We start from the raw sequence: 21390 nt of genomic DNA on the forward strand, positions 1-21390 counted from the left end.
AAAAAAAAAAAAAAAAATGAAAATTAGATTCTAAAAATGTCTAAAAGAAGAAATTAGTCAACTTTGGAATCATAGAGGTAAACACTGGAAGAGTATCTGCAGCAGTATCCACATAGAGAATACCCTGAGCCAGGTCACACACATTCCTAGGAAATGAAGCCACCAGCCATCCCTGGAAGCAAACCACTGAGATTATTTATCATACTTTACTTGATAAGAGTCCTCTGTGCTTTAGTAAGCTTTGGATTAAGGGATACTCTTCCATGTAAATTTGCCTACAGACTCAGAATGCATTGATAACTTGCCATGAGTTTCTAGCCCACTCAGTAGTTCTGATTTCTTTAAAAATACATTAAAATAGTCTTTTAAGGATTAAATTCTTAAAATGTGGTGCTTCACACATTGCAACTCTAAGTGCCCAATGAATGAATGACTTTTATGGGAGGTGTTGAGTGCAGGGCACGGACCTTGGAGTTAGAAGTAGAATTTAATTCCTGCCTTTCTCTATTAGCTACGAGGACCTGAGCAAGTTACTTAATCCCTCTGATCTTCAGTTACTGATGCCCCCTTTACAATTTTGTATTAAATGAGTCACTTTTACTAAATGCTTGTTCCTGGCACATCTTACTTCTCTTCATGTATCAGCAGTGTAAACTATAGTGAATTTTATTTATGTGGAGTTTTTATTTTCAGAACCGTCTAAAAGAAATTGAACACAATCTCTCTAAAGTGATGAGACTTGACAATGAAATTAAAGCCTTGGATAGCCGAAAGAAGCAAATGGAGAAAGATAATAGTGAACTGGAACAGAAAATGGAAAAGGTTTGTGGTGGTAGAATTTTGTTCTACTTCAAAATTTTGGGATGTTGTAATGAACTTCATTTGAACCAGTTTTGCCACTCACATTTTGGAAAAAAACAAATACAAGTCTTGATGTTTTTGTTACCTCTGTGTATATGTTAAAATGAAGGGTATTGAATAGGATTTAGTTCATATTTGGTATCTCAGAGTGATCATATTTTCTTATATTTGTGCATTAAAGCTTTTTATTTTGGTGTTGCACAGGTTTTTCAAGGAACTGATGAACAACTAAATGACTTGTATCACAATCACCAAAGAACAGTGAGGGAGAAAGAAAAGAGATTGGTAGACTGTCAGCGTGAACTGGAAAAATCGCATAAAGAATCTTGTCTTCTAAATCAAGAAAAATCAGAACTCCTCGTTGAACAGGGTAGGACAAAGTGTTTACTTGGTCTGTTTTACTATTATAATATTATACATTTTCTGCGTGAATGAAGAATCTCTAGGGAATTACGCTGAGTCAAAAAATCCAGTCTCTAAAGGTTATATACAGTATGTTTCTATATAATATTTTTGAAAAGTCAGAATTTTATAAATGGTAGACAAATTAGTGATTGCCAGAAGTACTGGGTAGGAGGAAAGGCAGGAGGGAGATGGGTGTGGTTATAGTAATAAAATAACAAAAAGTGGGCTTTTGTAGTGTTGGAATTGTTCAGTATCTTGACTGTTGTAGCAGATATATGAACCTACACACATGCACACATTCAAATTGGGGAAATTTGATTGAGATTGATAGATTATATCAATGTCAATATGCTGGTTATGATATTATACTATAGTTTTGTAAAGTGTTACCATGGCAGGAAACTGGGCAAAGTATACAAGATATCTCGCTGTATTATTTTTCACAACTGCATGTGAGTCTATAGTTTTCTCAACTTTTTAAAAACCTGCTGAAAAAAAAATTATTAGGTTGGTTTCTTTTAAAGGCCGTCTACAGCTACAAGCAGATCGCCATCAAGAACATATTGAAGCTAGAGATTCATTAATTCAGTCTTTGGCAACACAGCTAGAATTGGATGGCTTTGAGCATGGACCATTCAATGAAAGACAGATTAAAAATTTTCACAAACTTGTGAGAGAGAGACTAGAAAGGGAAGCAGAAACTGCCAGCCAACTGATGGTAAATATTTTGAAATACGACATTTGCTATTTTCTGTTGTTAGTGTGAGATTCTCTTGTTGAATTGTTTTGATTTTTGGATGGACCCTATGTTTTTAGATTAGTTTTAGGATAGAATGTACTGTAAGGTAGAAGAAAATCTTTATGGAAGAAATTATAGACCTACATTTTTTATTTGTCTTCAAAGTAAAGAATTTTTACTAATTGCAAAGGAAAAGTTTGCTCACAGTTAATTATTATCTCTGAGTGATGGTTTTTACACTTTAAAAAATATAGTCATGCACCACACAATGATGTTTCAGTCAGTGGTGCACCACACATATGACAGTGGTCCCATATGATGATAATACTGTGTTTTTATTGTACCTTTTCAAATTGTAGACTCACAAATACCTACCATTGTGATACAGTTGTGTACAGTATTCAGCACAGTCACATGCTGTGTGTGTATCATATAACCTAGGTGTATAGTAGGCTGTACCTTCTAGGTTTATGTAAAGACACTCTGTGCTGTTCCCACAATGACAAGATGGCCTAATAATACATTTCTTAGATTTGTATTCCCATCATTAAGTGATGCATGACTTAACTTTTCTGTATTTTCTTTAGTGTGTATATTACTTTAGCGATGTATAAACTTTTTCTTAATGAGTTGTATAGTGAAAAGATTATTAATGCTTATTCTTCATGAATGTACTTAGAATGACTTTGCAGAAAAAGAAACTCTGAAACAAAAACAGATAGACGAGATAAGGGATAAAAAAACTGGACTGGGAAGAATAATTGAGCTAAAATCAGAAATCCTAAATAAGAAGAAGAATGAGCTGAAAAATGTGAAGTACGAATTACAGCAGTTGGAAGGATCTTCAGACAGGATTGTTGAACTGGACCAGGAGCTCACAAAAACTGTAAGATATTATTTGAATAGTCTAATTATTTTAAGGTATAAGACATTTAGAGTCTTGCATTCGGAGGTATTTTATCTATTGCTAATCCTAAGATTATGGCATTTTAATAAAAATGTCAACCTTGTCTGTGGTTCTCATGTAAAATTAATTCATCTAAATACCTTGATCACTCAACTTTTTGGTTCTTGAACCTGATGAGTTGAAAATTAGAATCACCTAGGGAGCTTTTTAAACATACCTGTGCTCAGACTTTTAAGCTTCAGACCTAAATTCAAATCCAAATTCCAAATCAAAGAGTGGAGCATGGAAGTGTGTGTTCAAAACACAACAAAGTGATTCTTATGATCACTTTTGTTAAGCACCATTTACCTAAGTATTCAAGCAACTGTTTTCCTTCTAGGTTTTATACACTGTAATTTTATATAATTTATATAATTTTTGCTGCATAATTATTTTTTCTGTGGTGAAAACTTTGTTAGCCAATCTCTTAAAGAATTTCCAAATTTTCTTTCCCGCTTCTAATCTGTTTCTTCCTCCACATCTCAGTCACCAAAGTAAGTCTCATCCAGCTTGGCAAATCCCCTCTTAAATTCTGTCTTGATCATTTAAGTAAACATTTATTTTTGCTCCCTAACTCATTGTTGTAGCATACATTTTTGTCAGTTTAGCACTTTATCACAATATTGTCTTGTTAAGGTGAAGAGACACTGATCAGGGACCACATCACATCACACTGTTTTTATAGTTTTCGCAAACCAGGCAGCATAGTAATTTACATGAAAACCTAAATACTTAATTGTTGACCGAAGAGTCACTAATTTGTATACTTAGATATATTTTTCCTAATTTTGCACTAATTCACATTTTTCCTTTCTGTTTGACCCTTCTAGGTTTATTTGCTAATTCTCTACCATTGTAACATAGTAGAGTAACTGTATTAAGATTTTTCTTAAAGCACGTGTAGTGCCATATATTTTTTATTTTGTTGAATACAAGCAAACAGTAATCTGACTATTCTGAGGAGTAGTTAATTTCTAATATACTTTGTCATTATTTTAATTCTTGCACAAAATATATAAACCTATGCATTTGTTGGAATTATTGATTAGGAACGTGAGCTAAGGAAAGCTGAGGAAAACTGCAGTGTAGAAACCCTAAAAGCAGACGTAATAAACCTTCAAAATAAGAAAGCAGATCTAGACAGGACCCTGCGTAAATTGGACCAGGAGATGGAGCAGTTAAACCATCATACAACAACACGCACCCAGATGGAGATGCTGACCAAAGACAAAGTATGATTTTTCTTTTTGTTCTAATTATACTGTCTGTTATTTAAAATGGCTTATCTTGCATTAATAACTAATAGACTATGAAGTATTGAGTCAGTGTTGGCTTTACATTTTAGAGATTAAGTGAGCTTAATGCTTTATAAAATAGACTGTCAAGTCTAAGTTATTGTTTAATTATAAAAAGTAATATAGTAGTATGCACAAACCCACACATACATTGCTGTTAACTTCTAACACAGAAATTTTTAGTATTTATATTACTAGACTGTTTACACTTCTTTTATGGCTTAGACCATCCGCACTCCAAGAGTTTAAGAAATTTTTAATTTTCTTCTTGTATTTTTATAGTTTTGTTTTTTTGAGCCTAGAATGTTGGTCAATCTAGAATTTTATTTTTGTTCTTGATATGTTTTATAAATACAGGACTTTATTTTTAAAAGATTTTTTTACTTATAGGCTGACAAAGATGAACAAATAAGGAAAATAAAATCTAGGCACAATGATGACTTAACTTCACTGTTGGGGTATTTTCCCAACAAAAAACAGCTTGAAGACTGGCTTCATAGTAAATCAAAAGAAATTAATCAGACCAGGAACAGACTTGCCAAATTGAAGTAAGTAGTTACAACATTTGGAGGTGCAATTGAAATCTGTTATTTTATGTTTTCTTGTTTAAAAATCATTTATTGTCATGAAAAATGGAATTAAAAGGTTAAAAATACAAAAAAATAAACTTTATTTCTAAGCATGAACTCCATCAAGTTCAAAACACTTTTTTTTTTTGAGTTGGAGTCTTACTCTGTAGCCCAGACTGGAGTGCGGTGGCATGCTTCTGGCCACCACAGCCTCGACCTGCTGGGCTCCCACGATCCTTCCGCCTCAGCCTTCCAAGTAGCTGGAACTACAGGCGTGCGCTAACACACCCGTCTAATTTTTTGATTTATTGTAGAGATGAGGTCTCGCCAAGTTGCCCAGGTGGGTCTTGAACCCACGGGCTCGGGCAATCCACTCAACTCAGCCTTCAAAACACTTTTATAAGTGATGATACCATCCATTTAGTCCAATACTTAAAGAACTGAGAGTCAGGAATTTAACCATGTCAGTGCAGTTTTCTTTGTATTTTTTAACTGAAGAAAAATGAGTACTCTCTAAATACTTTTTAAGACTAGGAAACAAAAAGAAATCAGAAGAAGCCAGATTGGGACCGTAAGGCAGATAGCTATGATTTTCCATTAAAACGCTGGCAAGTTGCCCTTATTTGATGAGAAGAATGAGCAGGGGCGTTGTGGTAGAGAAGGACTCTCTGGTGAAGCTTTCCTGGGTGTTTTTCTGCTAAAACTTTGGCTTTCTTGGCTTGCATAATAAACAGATGTTATCATTCTGTGGCCCTTCCCAAAGTCAACAAACAAAATACCTTGAGCATCCCAAAAAACTGTTATGACCTTTGCTCTTGACTAGCCCACTTTGACTTAACTGGACCACTTCCACCTCTTGGTAGCCTTTGCTCTGATTGTACTTTGTCTTCTGGATTGTACTGGTGAAGCCATGTTTCATCTTCTGTTATAATTCTTTGAGGAAGTGCTTCAGGATCTTGATTCCATTTGTTTAAAATTTCATTGACTAACCAGCCATGATAGTATGCACCTGTAGTCCTAGCTACTTGGGAGGCCGAGACGATAGGATCACTTGAGCCCAGGAGTTGAAGGTTACAGTATGCTATGATCACACCACTGCACTCCAGCCTGTGTAACAGAGCAAGACCCTATCTCTAAAAAAAATTTTTTTTCATTGAAAGCTCTGCTCTTGTCTACAGATGATCTGAGTCCAACAGTTTTGGCACCCGTCAAGCAAAAAGTTTGCTCAACTTAAATTTTTCGGTCAGAATTGTGCAAGTTGAGCCAGTTAAAATGTCCATGGTGTTGGCTGTTATTTGTGCTGTTAATTGTCGGTCTATTTCAGTTAGGGCACAAATAAACTTAATTTTTTCCTCACAAATTAATGTGGATGACTGGCATTCTGGGCTTCATCTTCAACATTGTCCCATCCCTTTTTAAACCAAGTTATCCATTTGTAAACTGCTGATTTCTTTGGGGCCATTGTCCTCATAAACTTTTGTAAAGCATCAGTGATGTCACTATTCTTCCTCCCAAGCTTCACCATAAATTTGATGTTTGTTCTTATTTTAATTTTATCAGAATTCATGTTGCTCTAATAGTGGCTCTTTTCAAATTAATGTCTCATTAGCCAGGCGTAGTGGTGCATACCTGTAGTCCCAGCTACTCTAGGGTCTGAGGTGGGAGGATCTTCTGAGCCTAGGAGATTGAGGCTGCCTGAGCCAGTATCGTATCACTGTGCTTGAGCCTGTGCAACAGAGTGAGATCGGTCTCTAAAAAAAAAAAAAAGCCAGCAAATTAATGTCTCATCCTTTTTAGTGCCCCAAACTGTTTACTGTTTAAACATAACAAGTTAGTATGAGTTGATTTGGGTGAAAAAAATGGAAATTCATGCAGTTTTTCATAATATACATTAAAATTTTGAAGACCCTTTATATTTTATAAGTAAAATGGCAACGAGTAGCAGTTTGAACCTCTTGCTCCCTGAACATTTGTAGACCTAAGTAAGAATATTAAAATTTTAAAATTCTCCTTTCATTTCTAGAGTAATCCATTATAAAAATGATCATGGGCCAGGCATGGTGGCTCACGCCTGTAATCCCAGCACTTTGGGAGGCCAGGGTGGGTGGGTTGCTTGAACCCAAGAGTTCTAAGCCAGCCTGGGCAACATAGTGAAACTTACCAAAAAAAACATTGCCAGGTATAGTGGCACATGCCTGTAGTCTCATCTACTCAGGATGCTGAGGTGGGAGGATTGCCTGAGCCCAGGAGATTGAGGCTGCCATGAGCTGTGATTGTCATGATCATGCCATTGCACTCCAGTCTGGGTGACAGAGTGAGATCCTAACTCAAAAAATAAAAAATTAATTTAAAAAATAAAAATGATTATGTTTCTCAGCTATTACCTTGGATAGCTGTTTGGATAAGAGGGTTAACAATTCCACACAGATTTTTGAGGAAAATAGTAGATTTGGTTTTGGCCAAGTTTAATTTATGTTTCCTGCGGAAGTGTCTGTTGGGGAATAGAGTATTGGTTTTAAAGTTCAGAAGGTTGAGAATAGTTGGGATGTAAGAGATAACCCAACTTATTAGTATAGTCCATGTCCTGTCCCCTTGAGAGAGTTATGCGAAGAGAAGGGGTTATAGTTAGACTCCTGGGAATCACCGACATTTAAAATGTTAGCAGGCTGAAGAAGAGGATCAAGTGAAGGAAATGGACATGTCCAGGGAACCAGGACAGATAGTAGTGGTGTCTGGAGTGCCTTGGGAAGATAAGCCTTTTTCAAGGAAAGAGAAGTCAACAGTGTTTGGTGTTACCTAGGGATAGAGTAAGATTATTGGTGACCGTGATGAGAGGTACTCAGTGGAGTCCAGGATGGTGAAAGCTACATTTATATAAGTTTACTTTTTCCAAATTTTTGCTGAGATTCATGGTGGGCAATGTCATGATGAATCATGTGCGTAATTATACACATTTATCTGAAACAAATTTCTCAAAGCAGTACTTCTATGTATGGTATCCTCCAAGATACTAAATTCTATTCTGTGTCATTTTTTAAAAAATATACTGAATACAGTGCATTAAATTGATTCTGTGACTTGCTAGTGCATCATAACCTGCAAATTGAAAAACTCTGATATGTGTGAGTATTGAATTGGCTAAGTTAATCTTTAAGGGTGGAGTAGAGTAAGCACAATGTTTGATGAGTGAAAGGGAATGAGTGATCAGGAGGTAAGTGAATGACAGCAACAAGGAAGGGACAGAGGAAAGGTATGCACGGGAGAGTAAGGAAGTAATACTGTGAAAGGGACTGAAGAAAATAGGAAGATGTTCTCCTCCTCTCTTCTTTCCCTCCAGTAGTCCCAGCAAGCATATTCTTGCTGCGGTTCTTAATCTAGGATCTAAGACTGTGAGCCTCCAGAAACTAAACTAGGTAGGATATGGCCTGTATACATTTTTCTGGAAGCATGCCCATGACCACAGTTGGCAAGTAAGGCAGTGTCCTATAGAGGGAATATTAAGGTGGAAGTGGGCTATTCTCTCAATTTGTAAAAAAAAAAACTTTTGGTCATATCAAACTGTAATGATTTCTTGGCAGAGCTTGTCTTGTGTTTGCCTACTCAAACTTTTCAAACTAATTTCTCATGTTTTAAAATTATAATCCATATTTGTTTTTATTTTAGCAAGGAACTAGCTTCATCTGAGCAAAATAAAAGTCATATAAGTAATGAGCTAAAAAGAAAGGAAGAGCAGTTATCCAATTATGAAGACAAGCTGTTTGATGTTTGTGGTAGCCAGGATTTTGAAAGTGATTTAGACAGGCTTAAAGAGGATATCGAAAAATCCTCAAAACAGCGAGGTAAGTCACCTAGTTTATATTATCAAGGCACTTTGACACTTTTGAATTTTTAATCACAGGTATATTAAGTTTATATTAAGTATGGAAGATTTTAAAACCTGGTTATGAAGCCAAATGGCTTGAGTTTCAATCCTGGCTCTATAGCTCACTGTGTGACTTTGGGCAACTTATCGTAACCTTCCCCTATTTTACATTCATCATCTGTGAAATGAGAACACAATTGACTACCACCTAGTGTGCTGAGGAGTAAATTAGATTATAGTTGTAAACCCCTTGGAACAATGCCTGGCACATAGAAATCTCTCAGTAAAAGTTATATTTATCATATCTTACCAAAAATAATTTATGCAAATCTGAAAGTATTGTGCCTTTTGGAAGAAGATTTAAAGACCAGAATATTAATTTTTTTATATGTTTATAAGGCAAGAAGAATAATCATATATTTATAGAAAAGGTATAATTTTATTGACAAAAAACTGTATTTTATGTTTTTCATTGGAGATATACATCACACACACACACAGACACACACACATACATATATATATATATATATATATATTTTTTTTTTTTTTTTTTTTTTTTTTTTTTTTTTTAATAGCCGTGCTGGCTGGAGCCACGGCAGTTTACTCCCAATTCATTACTCAGCTAACAGATGAAAACCAGTCATGTTGCCCTATCTGTCAGAGAGTTTTTCAGACAGAGGCTGAATTACAAGATGTCATCAGTGATCTACAGTCTAAGCTGCGACTTGCTCCAGATAAACTCAAGTCAACAGAATCAGAGCTAAAGAAAAAGGAGAAGCGGCGTGATGAAATGCTGGGACTTGTGCCCATGAGGTAAGAATAGGGATTCACCTTTACTGTCCATGTAGCAGCAACATTAAAAGACAGTGATCTAATGCCTGGCAGGTGGAGGTACTCAGTAAGGATGTGTGGAATCAAACAAATTAAAGTCAGGATTCTGAGACAGTGTGCCCTATCTTATGTCATTTCTATGATAAGAAGAATCACTTATTTTGTATAAAGGTAAGCTTATTTCTTAAACTAGTCATGGGATATAGTCTTTACGTTTTCTTGTGTGTGTGTGTTTAATTCTTGAGACTTGGCTTGTGGGCATAAAGTTTGACAGATTTAGAACTGTTTGTTGATCACATTTTAAACCTAGCAGAAGAATCTAAGTACTGAGAAGCTCTCATAAATTACAAGTTTTAAACTATAATTTTATGTCTCTTCTATTTTCAGAAAGAATGAATCATAGGAGATTTCTGTTTATATTTTCCCTCATGTGTACAAGAAATTCATGAATGATCTGTTTACAAGTAAAAATTAAGTCTGGAAATACGTGATGATTGCCTTGGTATCTCCCAGAACATAGAGAACAAGGCTAGTCACAGTTTGGTGACTGCTTTGCTGTCATTAGACCAATACAACTATGTCACTATTTAGTGCTGGGAATTTAAGACAAACTGCTGATCTGTGACTAATTAGGAAGTAACATAAGCGTGGAATTACTCATAATCTCCATACCTTCATATTTACTCATATATGAAATAATACCTCATGCTTCTATGGTATAAAAAATTATAGGTCTGTTGCCACAGATCAATTCAGTTTTTAGCATTTCTTGGTCATTGTTTTACACTTTTTAAAAATCATCAAGTAATAGTAGTATGTAAAAGCAAACCTTTGAGTTTCTGGTTTTTCTTTTAGTTTATTGTAAGACTCATTAGAGACTAATTTATTATATCACTTTAACTTGATTAATTTTAACTTGATTAACTTGATTTTAAATAAGAATTTGAAATTTTTTGAGGTAAATTTGTTTGTTTTTTTTTAAAGATTACATACGGCCAGTCTGTAATCCTAGCACTTTGGGAGGCCAAGGCAAGTGGATTGCCTGAGCCTGCGCGTTTGAGACCAGCCCGGGCAACTTGGTGAGACCTCGTCTCTACAATAAATTAAAAATTAGCTGGGCATGATAGTACATGCCTGTAGTTCCAGCTACTTGTAAAACTGAGGCGGAAGGATCACCGGAGCCCAGCAGGTTGACGCTGGGTTGACTGTGAGTGTGCCACTGCACTCCAGCCTAGGCACCAGAGTGAGACTCCATCTAAAAAAAAAATAAATAAATAAAAGATTACATACAAGTTTTATTGCTTCAGAGGTGTCAACAAAAGCAGGTGTGGAGCCAGTAAATGCTATATAGGCAGTAATTCATTAGCTAGAGAAATGAACCCAGTAAAATTGGTTGATGTTTTGTACCTTAAGCATTTGGCTGAATGACTGACTTCCTTCCCTTTTCCCCTGCCATTTAAAACTTTTAAAATTTTGAAATAATTTTAGACTTACAGAAAAATTACAAAAATAGTACAGAGAATTCACTTATACCTTTCACCTAGCTTCTCCTGATGTTGACAATTTATGTAACCTTCCTTAATATAGTTATCAAAATCAGGAAATTAACATTGGTGTAATGCTACTAACTAAATTACAAACTATTCAAATTTCAGCAGTTTTTCCATTAATGTCCTTTTTGTGTTTTAGGGTCCAATACAGAATCCCACATTGCTTATTTCTCCTTAGGTTCTTGCATTCTGTAACACTGGTTTTTCTTTTGATGATTATGATTAGTTAATTTGCAGAATTTCTCTCAATTTGACAAACACACCACAGTAATAATTATTGCAGGCAGAAGTTTCAGGAGAAGCAAAATATTTACGTAGTCTCAATGTATTTCTCCTAAATGTTTATTAATGACAGAGCAAAATAGTAACTTTACAGTGGAGAATCCTGGCTGACACCACCGTAGCCAAGTGAATAAAGATTAATGTCACCAGTAATGAAACATTGACATCATATACCCACTGACATGATGCTCTGAAAAGAGTATAATGTCACTTCTATGGTACTCTTCCCCAAAATATATAACCTGAGCCTATCATGAGAAATACCAGATGGATTACTTTTAATTTTATGTTTTCTGTTAAGGCAAAACATAATTGATTTGAAGGAGAAGGAAATACCAGAATTAAGAAACAAATTGCAGAATGTCAATAGAGACATACAACGCCTAAAGAATGACATAGAAGAACAAGAAACACTCTTGGGTACCATAATGCCTGAAGAAGAAAGTGCTAAAGTATGTCTTACAGATGTCACAATTATGGAGAGATTCCAGGTAAGTTTATTGTAGTTTAAGGCAAAATAAAACTTGTTTCATGGTGGCTTGAATGTGAAGTGTGAGAGTGTTAAAAACAGTAGCTCGTATTCAGATACAGATTGTGTTTAGGATTCCTCATCCTGAATTTCAGGTCGTCTCAGGACTACTGCTTAGTTTACATTCCTGGGTTTAAGTTTTTTAATTTATAAATTATGGAAACATAATTCTGCTTGCCTTTCATTTTTAATCATCTTCATTTAGTTTGCATCATTTGCACTGCTAAGAATTAATTTCACTTTTATCCTATTAAACTTTGCTAAAGTTATGTTAGAAATGGCTTATAAGCTAGATTTTTTTTAAAAAATTGATAATAGAAATTAATTTTTTTAATTTAATTTTTTTTTTTTTGAGTCAGAATCTCACTCTGTCATCCAGACTGGAGTGCTGTGGCATGCTCCTGGCCACCGCAGCCTCGACCTGCTGGGCTCTGGCAATCCTTCCGCCTCCGCCTTCCGAGTAGCTGGAACTACAGGCGTGCGCTACCATGCCCGGCTAATTTTTGATTTATTATAGAAATGAGGTCTCACCAAGTTGCCCAGGCGGGTCGTGAACCCGCGGGCTCAGGCAATTCACTCACCTCGGCCTCCCAAAGCTCAGGATTACAGGCTGAGCCACCAAGCCCAGCCTAGAAATTAATTTTTAAAGATTTTAAAATAATAATACAGTAAGTTTCTTAAAGTAAATAACTTTGTTCTCCTCTTAAGATGGAACTTAAAGATGTTGAAAGAAAAATTGCACAACAAACAGCTAAGCTACAAGGAATAGACTTACATCGAACTGTTCAACAAGTAAACCAGGAAAAACAAGAGAAACAACACATGTTAGATACAGGTAATATAGTCTATTTCTTCATGTATTCATAAAGACTTTGACCTTTTCAGCATATGTGTTTTATAGTAAACTTTTACCAGGTACATGGACAAGAAACATTCTTCCTTCAGCCTACAGTATATTCACTCTGTTTTCTCAAAAACATCACTTCTCTTTGCTTCCTTGTTTTGCACAGCAGATTTTGAATGGTAGGAGAGTATCAGATTAGTTGTACTCTTTCTCAGTCATACCTGCCCTGTGAACTTTACCTGTGAGTGGCCAGGAGGGGACATGAAGCAGGTTTGGGGACTGGCTGTGTTCTTGCTACACTTTTGTTGCAGTGGGTGGGGTCCACAAAAACAGCTTTTGTGAAGTCTATAGACCTATCCAAACTGAAAGGATGACACTAATAATAATAATTTCTGTTTCCTTACATTACTGTGTCAATATGTTTTTATATAGTTTCTAGTAAGATTGAATTGAATCGTAAGCTTATACAGGACCAGCAGGAACAGATTCAACACCTAAAAAGTACAGCAAATGAACTAAAATCAGAGAAACTTCAGCTATCCACTAATTTGCAACATCGTCAGCAACTGGAGGAACAGTCTGTGGAATTGTCCACTGAAGTTCAGTCTTTATACAGAGAGATAAAGGTAAGACCATTCATGTTTAATTAATTAATTAATTAATTTATTTATTTATTTGAGTCGGAGTCTCACTGTCTCCCAGGTTGGAGTGCAGTGGCACACTCACGGCCACCGCAACCTCAACCTGTTGGGCTCAGGCGATTCTTCCGTCTCAGCCTTCCTAGTAGCCAGAACTACAGGCATGCACTACCACTCCTCCTGGCTAATTTTTTTTTTTTTTTAATTTATTGTAGAGACTAGGTCTCACCAAGTTGCCCAGGCAGGTCTCGAACCCACGGGCTCAGGCAATCCACTTGTCTCGGCCTCCCAAAGTGCTGGGATTACAGGCTGAGCCACTGAGCCCGGCCGATGTTTATTTTATTTTTTAAAATAGCTTAAATATATGAAATGCTCTTTATTAGTATAGTGGCCAGAACTATAGCTATTGTGAGGACCAAATGAAAATGGAATGAGAATTCTTTGTGTGGTTTCTGAGTGACAGAACTTGTACTAGTAAGTAAAGATTTCTGGAAAAAGGTGTTTGAGCATAAGGAAGAACTTACTGACTAAGTGGTCAACTTTATTTTTCGGAAGTGGTCAGGTTTGGATAGATAACTAAACAAGGATTCCTGCTTGTATATGGGAGGTTTGTCTTATCTACAGGTCCCTGTATCCATGGCAGACACTCTCAGTCATAGCTCTCTTTCCATTTGATTTTAGGTGTGGTCTTAGAATCCTTACCAATGCAATGAGCAGGCACCAAGTTGCTACTGGAATGCATTTGCCATCTCTTACCTAGATTAATCAGATCTAAGGACTCAACCAATTAGGTTTATGAACAGTTTTAGAAACAACAATCTTACCTAGTTTTCATAATTGTACACACTCATTCGTGAGCATTAAATTTATTACTGAACCTGTTTATCATTAATTACTATAAATGTTTATTTCTTTTTTTTCTTTTTTTTGAGTTGGAGTCTCACTGTCGCCCAGACTGGAGTGCAGTGGCCGCTCCCGGCCACCGCAGCCTCGACCTGCTGGGCTTCGGTGATCCTTCCGCCTCAGCCTTCCAAGTAGCTGGAACTACAGGCGCACGCTACTACGCCTGGCTAATTTTTTTGATTTATTGTAGAGATGAGGTCTCGCTGCCCAGGCGGGTCTCGAACCCGCGGGCTCAGGCAATCCACTCACCTCAGCCTCCCAAAGGCGTGGGATTACAGGCTGAGCCACCGAACCTGGCTTGTTTATTTCTTAAATAATTTTGGATTACAAAATATCAGAGACTTAGAATATTATGTAAAATACTACTACTTGCATTCTTATTCTTTTTTTTACTATTTAAAAATCACTTAGCTGGGCGTGGTAGCGGGCGCCTGTATTTCCAGCTACTTGGAAGGCTGAGGCGGAAGGATCGCTGGAGCCCAGCGGGTCAAGGCTGCGGTGGCCAGGAGCGGCCACTGCACTCCAGTCTGGGTGACAGAGTGAGACTCCAACTCAAAAAAAAAAAAATCACTTTGACATTAAAACACTCAGCAACCTTGTCACAACTGATAACTAAATCTCCTTCTTAGAGAAAAAGAAATTGAGATTTGCAAATGTCCTATGAGTTGCCTAAGTTTAGCAGCTAATAGGAGGCAGGTTGATTTTTCAGATAGATCTTCTGACACTGAAGACATTGGACCTCTTACCACACTGTACCACTTCCTAGAATGATAAAATACACCTACATTGAAGTAATACTGAATAATTGTATCTACCTTTATAAATTCAGTTGATATTTCAGGACTGTAGAGTGCTTGAGGATCATGGTTTTGAACAGCAGTTATCATATAATTATGTTGTAGAGATGTAAACAGACTAAATAATGGGGACTTACTTTATAGTTCCCTTCTTCCAAGAATAGGTATGGACACACCAACATTAATAAAAAAGTATCTTTTTATTAGCATAAATATCTACTGAGCCTTAGCAGACTAAGCTTAAGGACAAAAGTGGTTTTACCACCAAATTTTATCTGTAAAAGAGAAGTCTGACTGAATGAGCATTCCTTTTTTTAAATCACACAGAGCTAACATGGGCCCCTATAACATCATGAAAATTGATGCCTGAAACCACATGCTGATATAATTGGGACCACATGGCTAGCTAGATTCAGAATCAAGTCAATAACTAAGGCATATATCTTGCATAATGAACTCTGACTGGACTGGGTTAGAATTCTGACTGCTTCATTTACTGGCTGTTGTGACCCTGGACAAGTCATTCTCTCTGCCTGTGTGCTCATTCACAATATGGGGATGAAAATAATAGTACCTTCCTCAGAGGGTTGTTGGAAGGGGCAAAGAGTTGACTTTTAAAGCCTAGCACATATAGTCATTTTATCAAGACTGTAAAGCCTGACACCTAAAATAAGATAATGGAATATTATTTATGGCTTTATGTTTTTTATATGTTTAGGATGCTAAAGAGCAGGTAAACCCTTTGGAAACAACATTAGAAAAGTTCCAGCAGGAAAAAGAAGAATTAATCAACAGAAAAAATACAAGCAACAAAATAGCACAAGACAAAGTAAGATTTCATTTATATATTTACTTATTAAATATCTATATTAAACTTACTATGTTCATAGCATCAAGTTAGACACTATTTTTTCCCATGAAGTTAAATAAATAGCATGATAAGATAAATAGTACTTTCAGAGTTAGGATATAATTTTGACACTAGAAATTCTTTTTAGAATAAGGACTAAACCTAAATTATTGTTTCTTGATCTAAAATAGAAGTTAAGAATTAACTATTAAGTCATTAACTATTTAATCCATTTGCATAAATGATAAAATAACTTGTTTGATTATAAAATTTGGTAGTGGTAGAGACTAGAACTCAGAGTTCTTAACTTCCAAGCCAATGTTTTGCTGTGTTCTCCTGTTAAGTGCCTTGGTCTAAGCCAATGTAAATTTAATAAATATTTTTCTACAGTTGAATGATATCAGAGAGAAGGTTAAGAATATTCATAGTTATATGAAAAACATTGAGAATTATATTCAAGATGGGAAAGACAACTATAAGAAGGTAATTTAAAACTTAAAATTATTTATTTGGTTATATTTTATTTCATGTGCTTATAGAATTTTCTTTTTTGTAGCAAAAAGAAAATGAACTTAATAAAATAATAGCTCAACTAAGTGAATGTGAGAAACACAAAGAAAAAATAAGTAAAGAAATGGGAATCATGAGACAAGATATTGATACACAGAAGGTAGGTCTTTTTTGCTTATGGTATCACTTATACCTACTGTAACATTCATTCCTAACTTAGTTTTATTTTCAATAGCAGATCCATTGAAAAGAAATGCAAACAGTAGAGAAAAGCGATTCCAGTAACATTCTTTTTAAAATTTATTTATTTTCATGCTTATTTCAGTAAAAGATTCATGGTAAAAGTTTAAACATAAAGGCATAAAATTAAGTGTTTCTCTCCTTCTAATTCCTAGTCTTACTCCTACTAAGTCCCAATCTCACTCCTAGATGGCATTGCTGTTACAGTTTCTTATTTGTTCTTAAGGAAGTTTTTTACTGATATACCAGCTGTAGATACATTTACATATGTGTGTGTGTGTATATACATTTACTTTTACAAATGGATTCATACCATTCATATTATTCTGTACCTTTCTTCACTTCATAATTTGATCTTATGTATCAATACACAGATGTATCACATTATTTATAATGGTTATAGTGTAGTCCATTTTGTGTATGTACCATATCTTACTTAGGTTGATTCCTTTATTCCTTTTCCTTATCGCAAACTGTGTGGCAGTGAATATCCTTCTACATATATATGTATCTTTTTTTTTTTTTTACTTATTCTAACATACCTTTTTTAAAAATCTTTTTTACTTTTTTAGAGATGGGGTGTCACTGTGTTGCCCAGGCTGGTCTCGAATTTCTGGGCTCAAGTGGTCCTTCCACTTTGACCTCCAAAAGTGCTGGAATTATAGGCATGAGCCACCATTCCTAGCCTAACGTATCTTTATGTAGGATAGATTCACAAAAGAGGGATTAAGGTCTAATAATATATTTTAAAAAGTGATCTGTAAGAAATATATTTATATATTAAGTCATTTTCTGGTTGATTCCTGTATCATTTATTTTCTCTGTTAAGGAAATTCATTTCTACAACCTAATTAAAATCACATCGAGAAACTACCTTCAGCATGACTTTTGTAAGCATGATAGTTAATACCTTTAAAAACGACACTATTTCTGTTTCTGCTGTTTTAAATAAAATTGCTATTTGAATGCTTAATCACTTTTTTATAAGCAATGATTAAAATCTCTGACTATTAGTCAACTTTCTCCTGGGTCTCTGGCTATAGAAATATAGATCAGGAATTTCAAATTTATGAACTATCACCAAGGGTAAATAAAATCTCTACCTGATCTAATAGATGTTGAATAACTACATTTATGATAGACATAAAATACTTATAACTGTATGCATTAATGATGCATATAAATGCTTATCTTATGTGGATTTTCTACATAAAATCACAATCTATAAATCATTAATAGCCCTCTGTATACATTTAATATAAAGATTGTTAAGATTTACCAATCTGTGTCCCCTTTCAAAGTAGTGGTCTAAACTTAGTGGATCTGATAGCATTAGTTTTCTTTGTAACCTACCTTGTACCAGAAGTTATTTACTAAGTTATGTACTATACAACAATGATAAATACATTTTAAATTAATGGGAAACCAAAGCAGTGTAGAATAAGAAATAAAAGAAGTAGGTGTGTAAAAAGTATGCTGTGAAGTCTGATGTTCTTGTTAAAGATTCCTATAGTCAAATGAAGAGAGGAAGTCAAAGTTAGTTAAGATTCATACTGTGTCAAAGCTAAAAAAAGACTACTTCCCTGTAGTGAGTCCGGAGAAAAATGTCTCCACAGAGTGGAGGACACTTTGTAGTCTTCAACAAACTTTATAGGACACTTTTTTAATATACAGTGAATCTCTGCATCATTATCCCTTAATATGAGGTTCTGTAGAGGGTGATGTGATTGAAGCCCAGAAATAAATGTTAGTGTTTAGAAAGCAAAGGTTCTTACCTAGAAGCACCCATCAAAATCATCTGTGTTTCTTTACTTCTAGGTATAAAACTACGAAAATTGAACATATATGTTCCCACAACAATTTGTATAAAAATATTTATAAAAGCGTTATTTATAACAGTCAAAACATAGAAACACCCAAAAGATTATCAGCAGATGAGTGAATAAACAAAGCGTGATATATCCATATGATGGGATGTTATTCAGCTTTAAAAATAATTTAAATATTGATACATGCTATAACATGAATGAACCTTGAAAAACATGCTGAGCAAAAGAAGCCAGTCATAAAAGACCACATATTATGATTTCATTTATATGAAACGTATAGAATAGGCAAATTCAGAGACAGAAAGCAGATTGACAGTTCCAGGGTCTGGGAGTTAAGGATGAGAAGGGAATAAAGAGTGACTGCTAATGAGTATGGAATTTCCTTTTGGGGTGATCTCATGCTCTGGAATTGGATAGTGGTGATGGTTGTACCATCTTGTAGAAAAACTAAAACCACTGAATTGTACACTTTAAAATGGTGAATTTTGTGGTATGTGAATCACATCTCAATTTTTTTTTTTTTTTTGAGTTGGGGTCTCACTCTGTCACCCAGACTGGAGTGAAGTGGCTGCTCCCGGCCACTGCAGCCTCGCCTGCTGGGCTCCGGCGATCCTTCCGCCTCAGCCTTCCAAGTAGCCGGAATTACAGGCGCACGCTACCACGCCCAGCTGATTTTTTGATTTATTGTAGAGATGAGGTCTCGCTGCCCAGGCGGGTCTCGAACCCGCGGGCTCAGGCAATCCACTCACCTCAGCCTCCCAAAGGCGCGGGATTACAGGCTGAGCCACCGAGCCCCGCTACACATCTCAATTTTTAAAGAATCTCAGGTTATTAAAAGTACATGTGTCTATGTCTAATCCAGACCAGTAAATCTGAATCTCTGAGATTTGGGAAGAGACTTGTTATGTTTTGTTAAAGTTCCCTTGGGGTTCTGATATATTCCTTTAACTGTCGATCACTGAACCAGAGCACTGGATGAACTGCATAACTGTCAGGCAATAAAGGGCATTATTCCCATCCAGACTTTTGGTGGCTATTGGACTGCTGTTGAGCATGCCATTCTACAGGTGTCTAGAATGTAACTAATTTTTAGTTTTCATTAGGTGACCAGCTTCATGCAACAACTGTCATCTGAGCTGGATGATTGGAGTTAATATTTAAGATCTGGGCAACCAAATAGTTGCTGATGTACATGCTAATTTAACCCTGCTAAATTTAGTCTACAGAATAAAATAATTTGGAAATTTAATAATCTGCCTCCCTCATTTTTCAGATGAAGGAATATATGAAGGGAACTGGGGCGACCTGACTTGATCAAGGTCACAAAAAGTAATAACAGATAGAACTTTACCCTACACTTCAAATTTCTAGTAGATTCTGATGTACTATAACTGCATCTGGTTTTCTTTCCTTCTTTTCTCTGATACTTTATATTTTGTAGACTATAATTGGTACTCTCACTTCTTAAAGTACAAAGGACAAATTTGACCCAAAGATATTTTGCTAGCAGTTATTGAGAGGCGCTATACTGATTACTTTACATACACTAACTCACTTAATCTTCATAGTAGCTCTTTTTGATAAGTGGTATTAATATCACTGTGTTACAAGCAAACTGAAACTCAGAGAAATTAAAACTAATTGACCCAAAGTTATCCAGTTTAAAAGTTATAGCACTGAGATTTGAACCTCGATGTACCTGACTTCAAAGCCTATGCTTTTTAACTACTGTACTATACTGTCTTTCAAAACTAAGGTAAGCATAATAGAAGCTGATTTAAAAGAAAGAAATGCCTAGCTTTCTAATAACTATGCAGGCAGACAGAAATGGAATAGAATTTTGTGCCCAAAATTAGTCTCACCTAAAAATGTGATAACACTTTAAAGCAGCAGTCCCAACTTCTTTGGCATAAGGGATTGACTTCATGGAAGACGATTTTTCCATGGACGGGAGGTTTGGGGATGATTCAAGTGCATTACATTTATTGTATACTTCTACACTGAAATATATAATGAAATAATTATACAACTCACCATAATGCAGAATCAGTGGGATCCCTGAGCTTGTTTTCCTGCAACTAGATGCTCCCATCTGGGGGTGATGTGAGACAGTGACACCTGAAGTGTGCTGCTTAGTCCAGTCCACTCCGTAATCTCATTCTGGTTGCTGTCCTGCTTTACAAAGATAGGATGCTGAAAATAGAAGCAAACTTTTCAATGCTTTTGCAGCAGTCTCAGAATATTCCACCTTGACTTTAATCCAAAAATGTATGGAGATTTGAAGTTGTCTCAGACATACTTTTAAGGCCATTGTCATTTGTGATCTCAAGCAGTTGATCCTCTTCTAGCACTGACAAAGTCAATTCACCTGACTTATTCATATCGTGGATCCATTCATTCCCAGTTTGGGGGTCTTTTGTGGTTGGGAAGTAACACTCAAACTCTTTGGAAAGCAGCTCATTTGCCACTCACTGATAGGGTATTGATAAGAGTCTATAATCAATTGATTTATTATGGTCTCTGTGCAGTCAAGCCTGACTACTAACATTAATCTGTATTTGTAGCATCTCCCCAGTGCTAGTGTCACCACCTCAGCTGTACCTCAGATCATCAGGCATTAGACTCTCATAAGGAGTATGCAACTTAGATTCCTCACATGTGCAGTTCTTAATAGGCTTTATGCTCCTGTGGGAATCTAATGCATCCACCGATCTGACAGAAGGCAGAACTCAGGTGGCAGTGCAGGCAGTCAGGAGTGACTGTAAATACAGATGATGTTTCACTTGCTCACCTGCTGCTGCTCACCTGCTGTGTGACCCAGTTCCTAACTGGCCATCACCTGATACCGGTCTATAACCTGGGGGCTGGGGACCCCTGCTTTAAAGAGTTCTTTCATGTAGTTAGGAA

The 21390-nt window shown here is 35.9% G+C and overlaps 1 protein-coding gene across 1 annotated transcript in view; it reads left to right on the forward strand.

Annotated features, from left to right (window-relative positions):
• The window catches only part of RAD50 (RAD50 double strand break repair protein), a 74828-nt gene that overhangs the window by 22043 nt on the left and 31395 nt on the right, over positions 1–21390 (forward strand). The window contains exons 6-19 of the mRNA XM_008056945.2: positions 694–822; positions 1066–1231; positions 1791–1984; positions 2685–2891; positions 4001–4183; positions 4637–4794; positions 8479–8654; positions 9256–9493; positions 11645–11834; positions 12581–12707; positions 13149–13342; positions 15773–15883; positions 16295–16387; positions 16461–16574. Coding sequence (XP_008055136.1) covers positions 694–822; positions 1066–1231; positions 1791–1984; positions 2685–2891; positions 4001–4183; positions 4637–4794; positions 8479–8654; positions 9256–9493; positions 11645–11834; positions 12581–12707; positions 13149–13342; positions 15773–15883; positions 16295–16387; positions 16461–16574 — 2280 coding nt within the window. The remainder of the gene's footprint in view (positions 1–693; positions 823–1065; positions 1232–1790; positions 1985–2684; positions 2892–4000; positions 4184–4636; positions 4795–8478; positions 8655–9255; positions 9494–11644; positions 11835–12580; positions 12708–13148; positions 13343–15772; positions 15884–16294; positions 16388–16460; positions 16575–21390) is intronic.

Source organism: Carlito syrichta, unplaced genomic scaffold (assembly GCF_000164805.1).
Source record: "Carlito syrichta isolate Samal-C Ts95f unplaced genomic scaffold, Tarsius_syrichta-2.0.1 Scaffold302579, whole genome shotgun sequence".
Taxonomy (NCBI): Eukaryota; Metazoa; Chordata; class Mammalia; order Primates; family Tarsiidae; genus Carlito; species Carlito syrichta.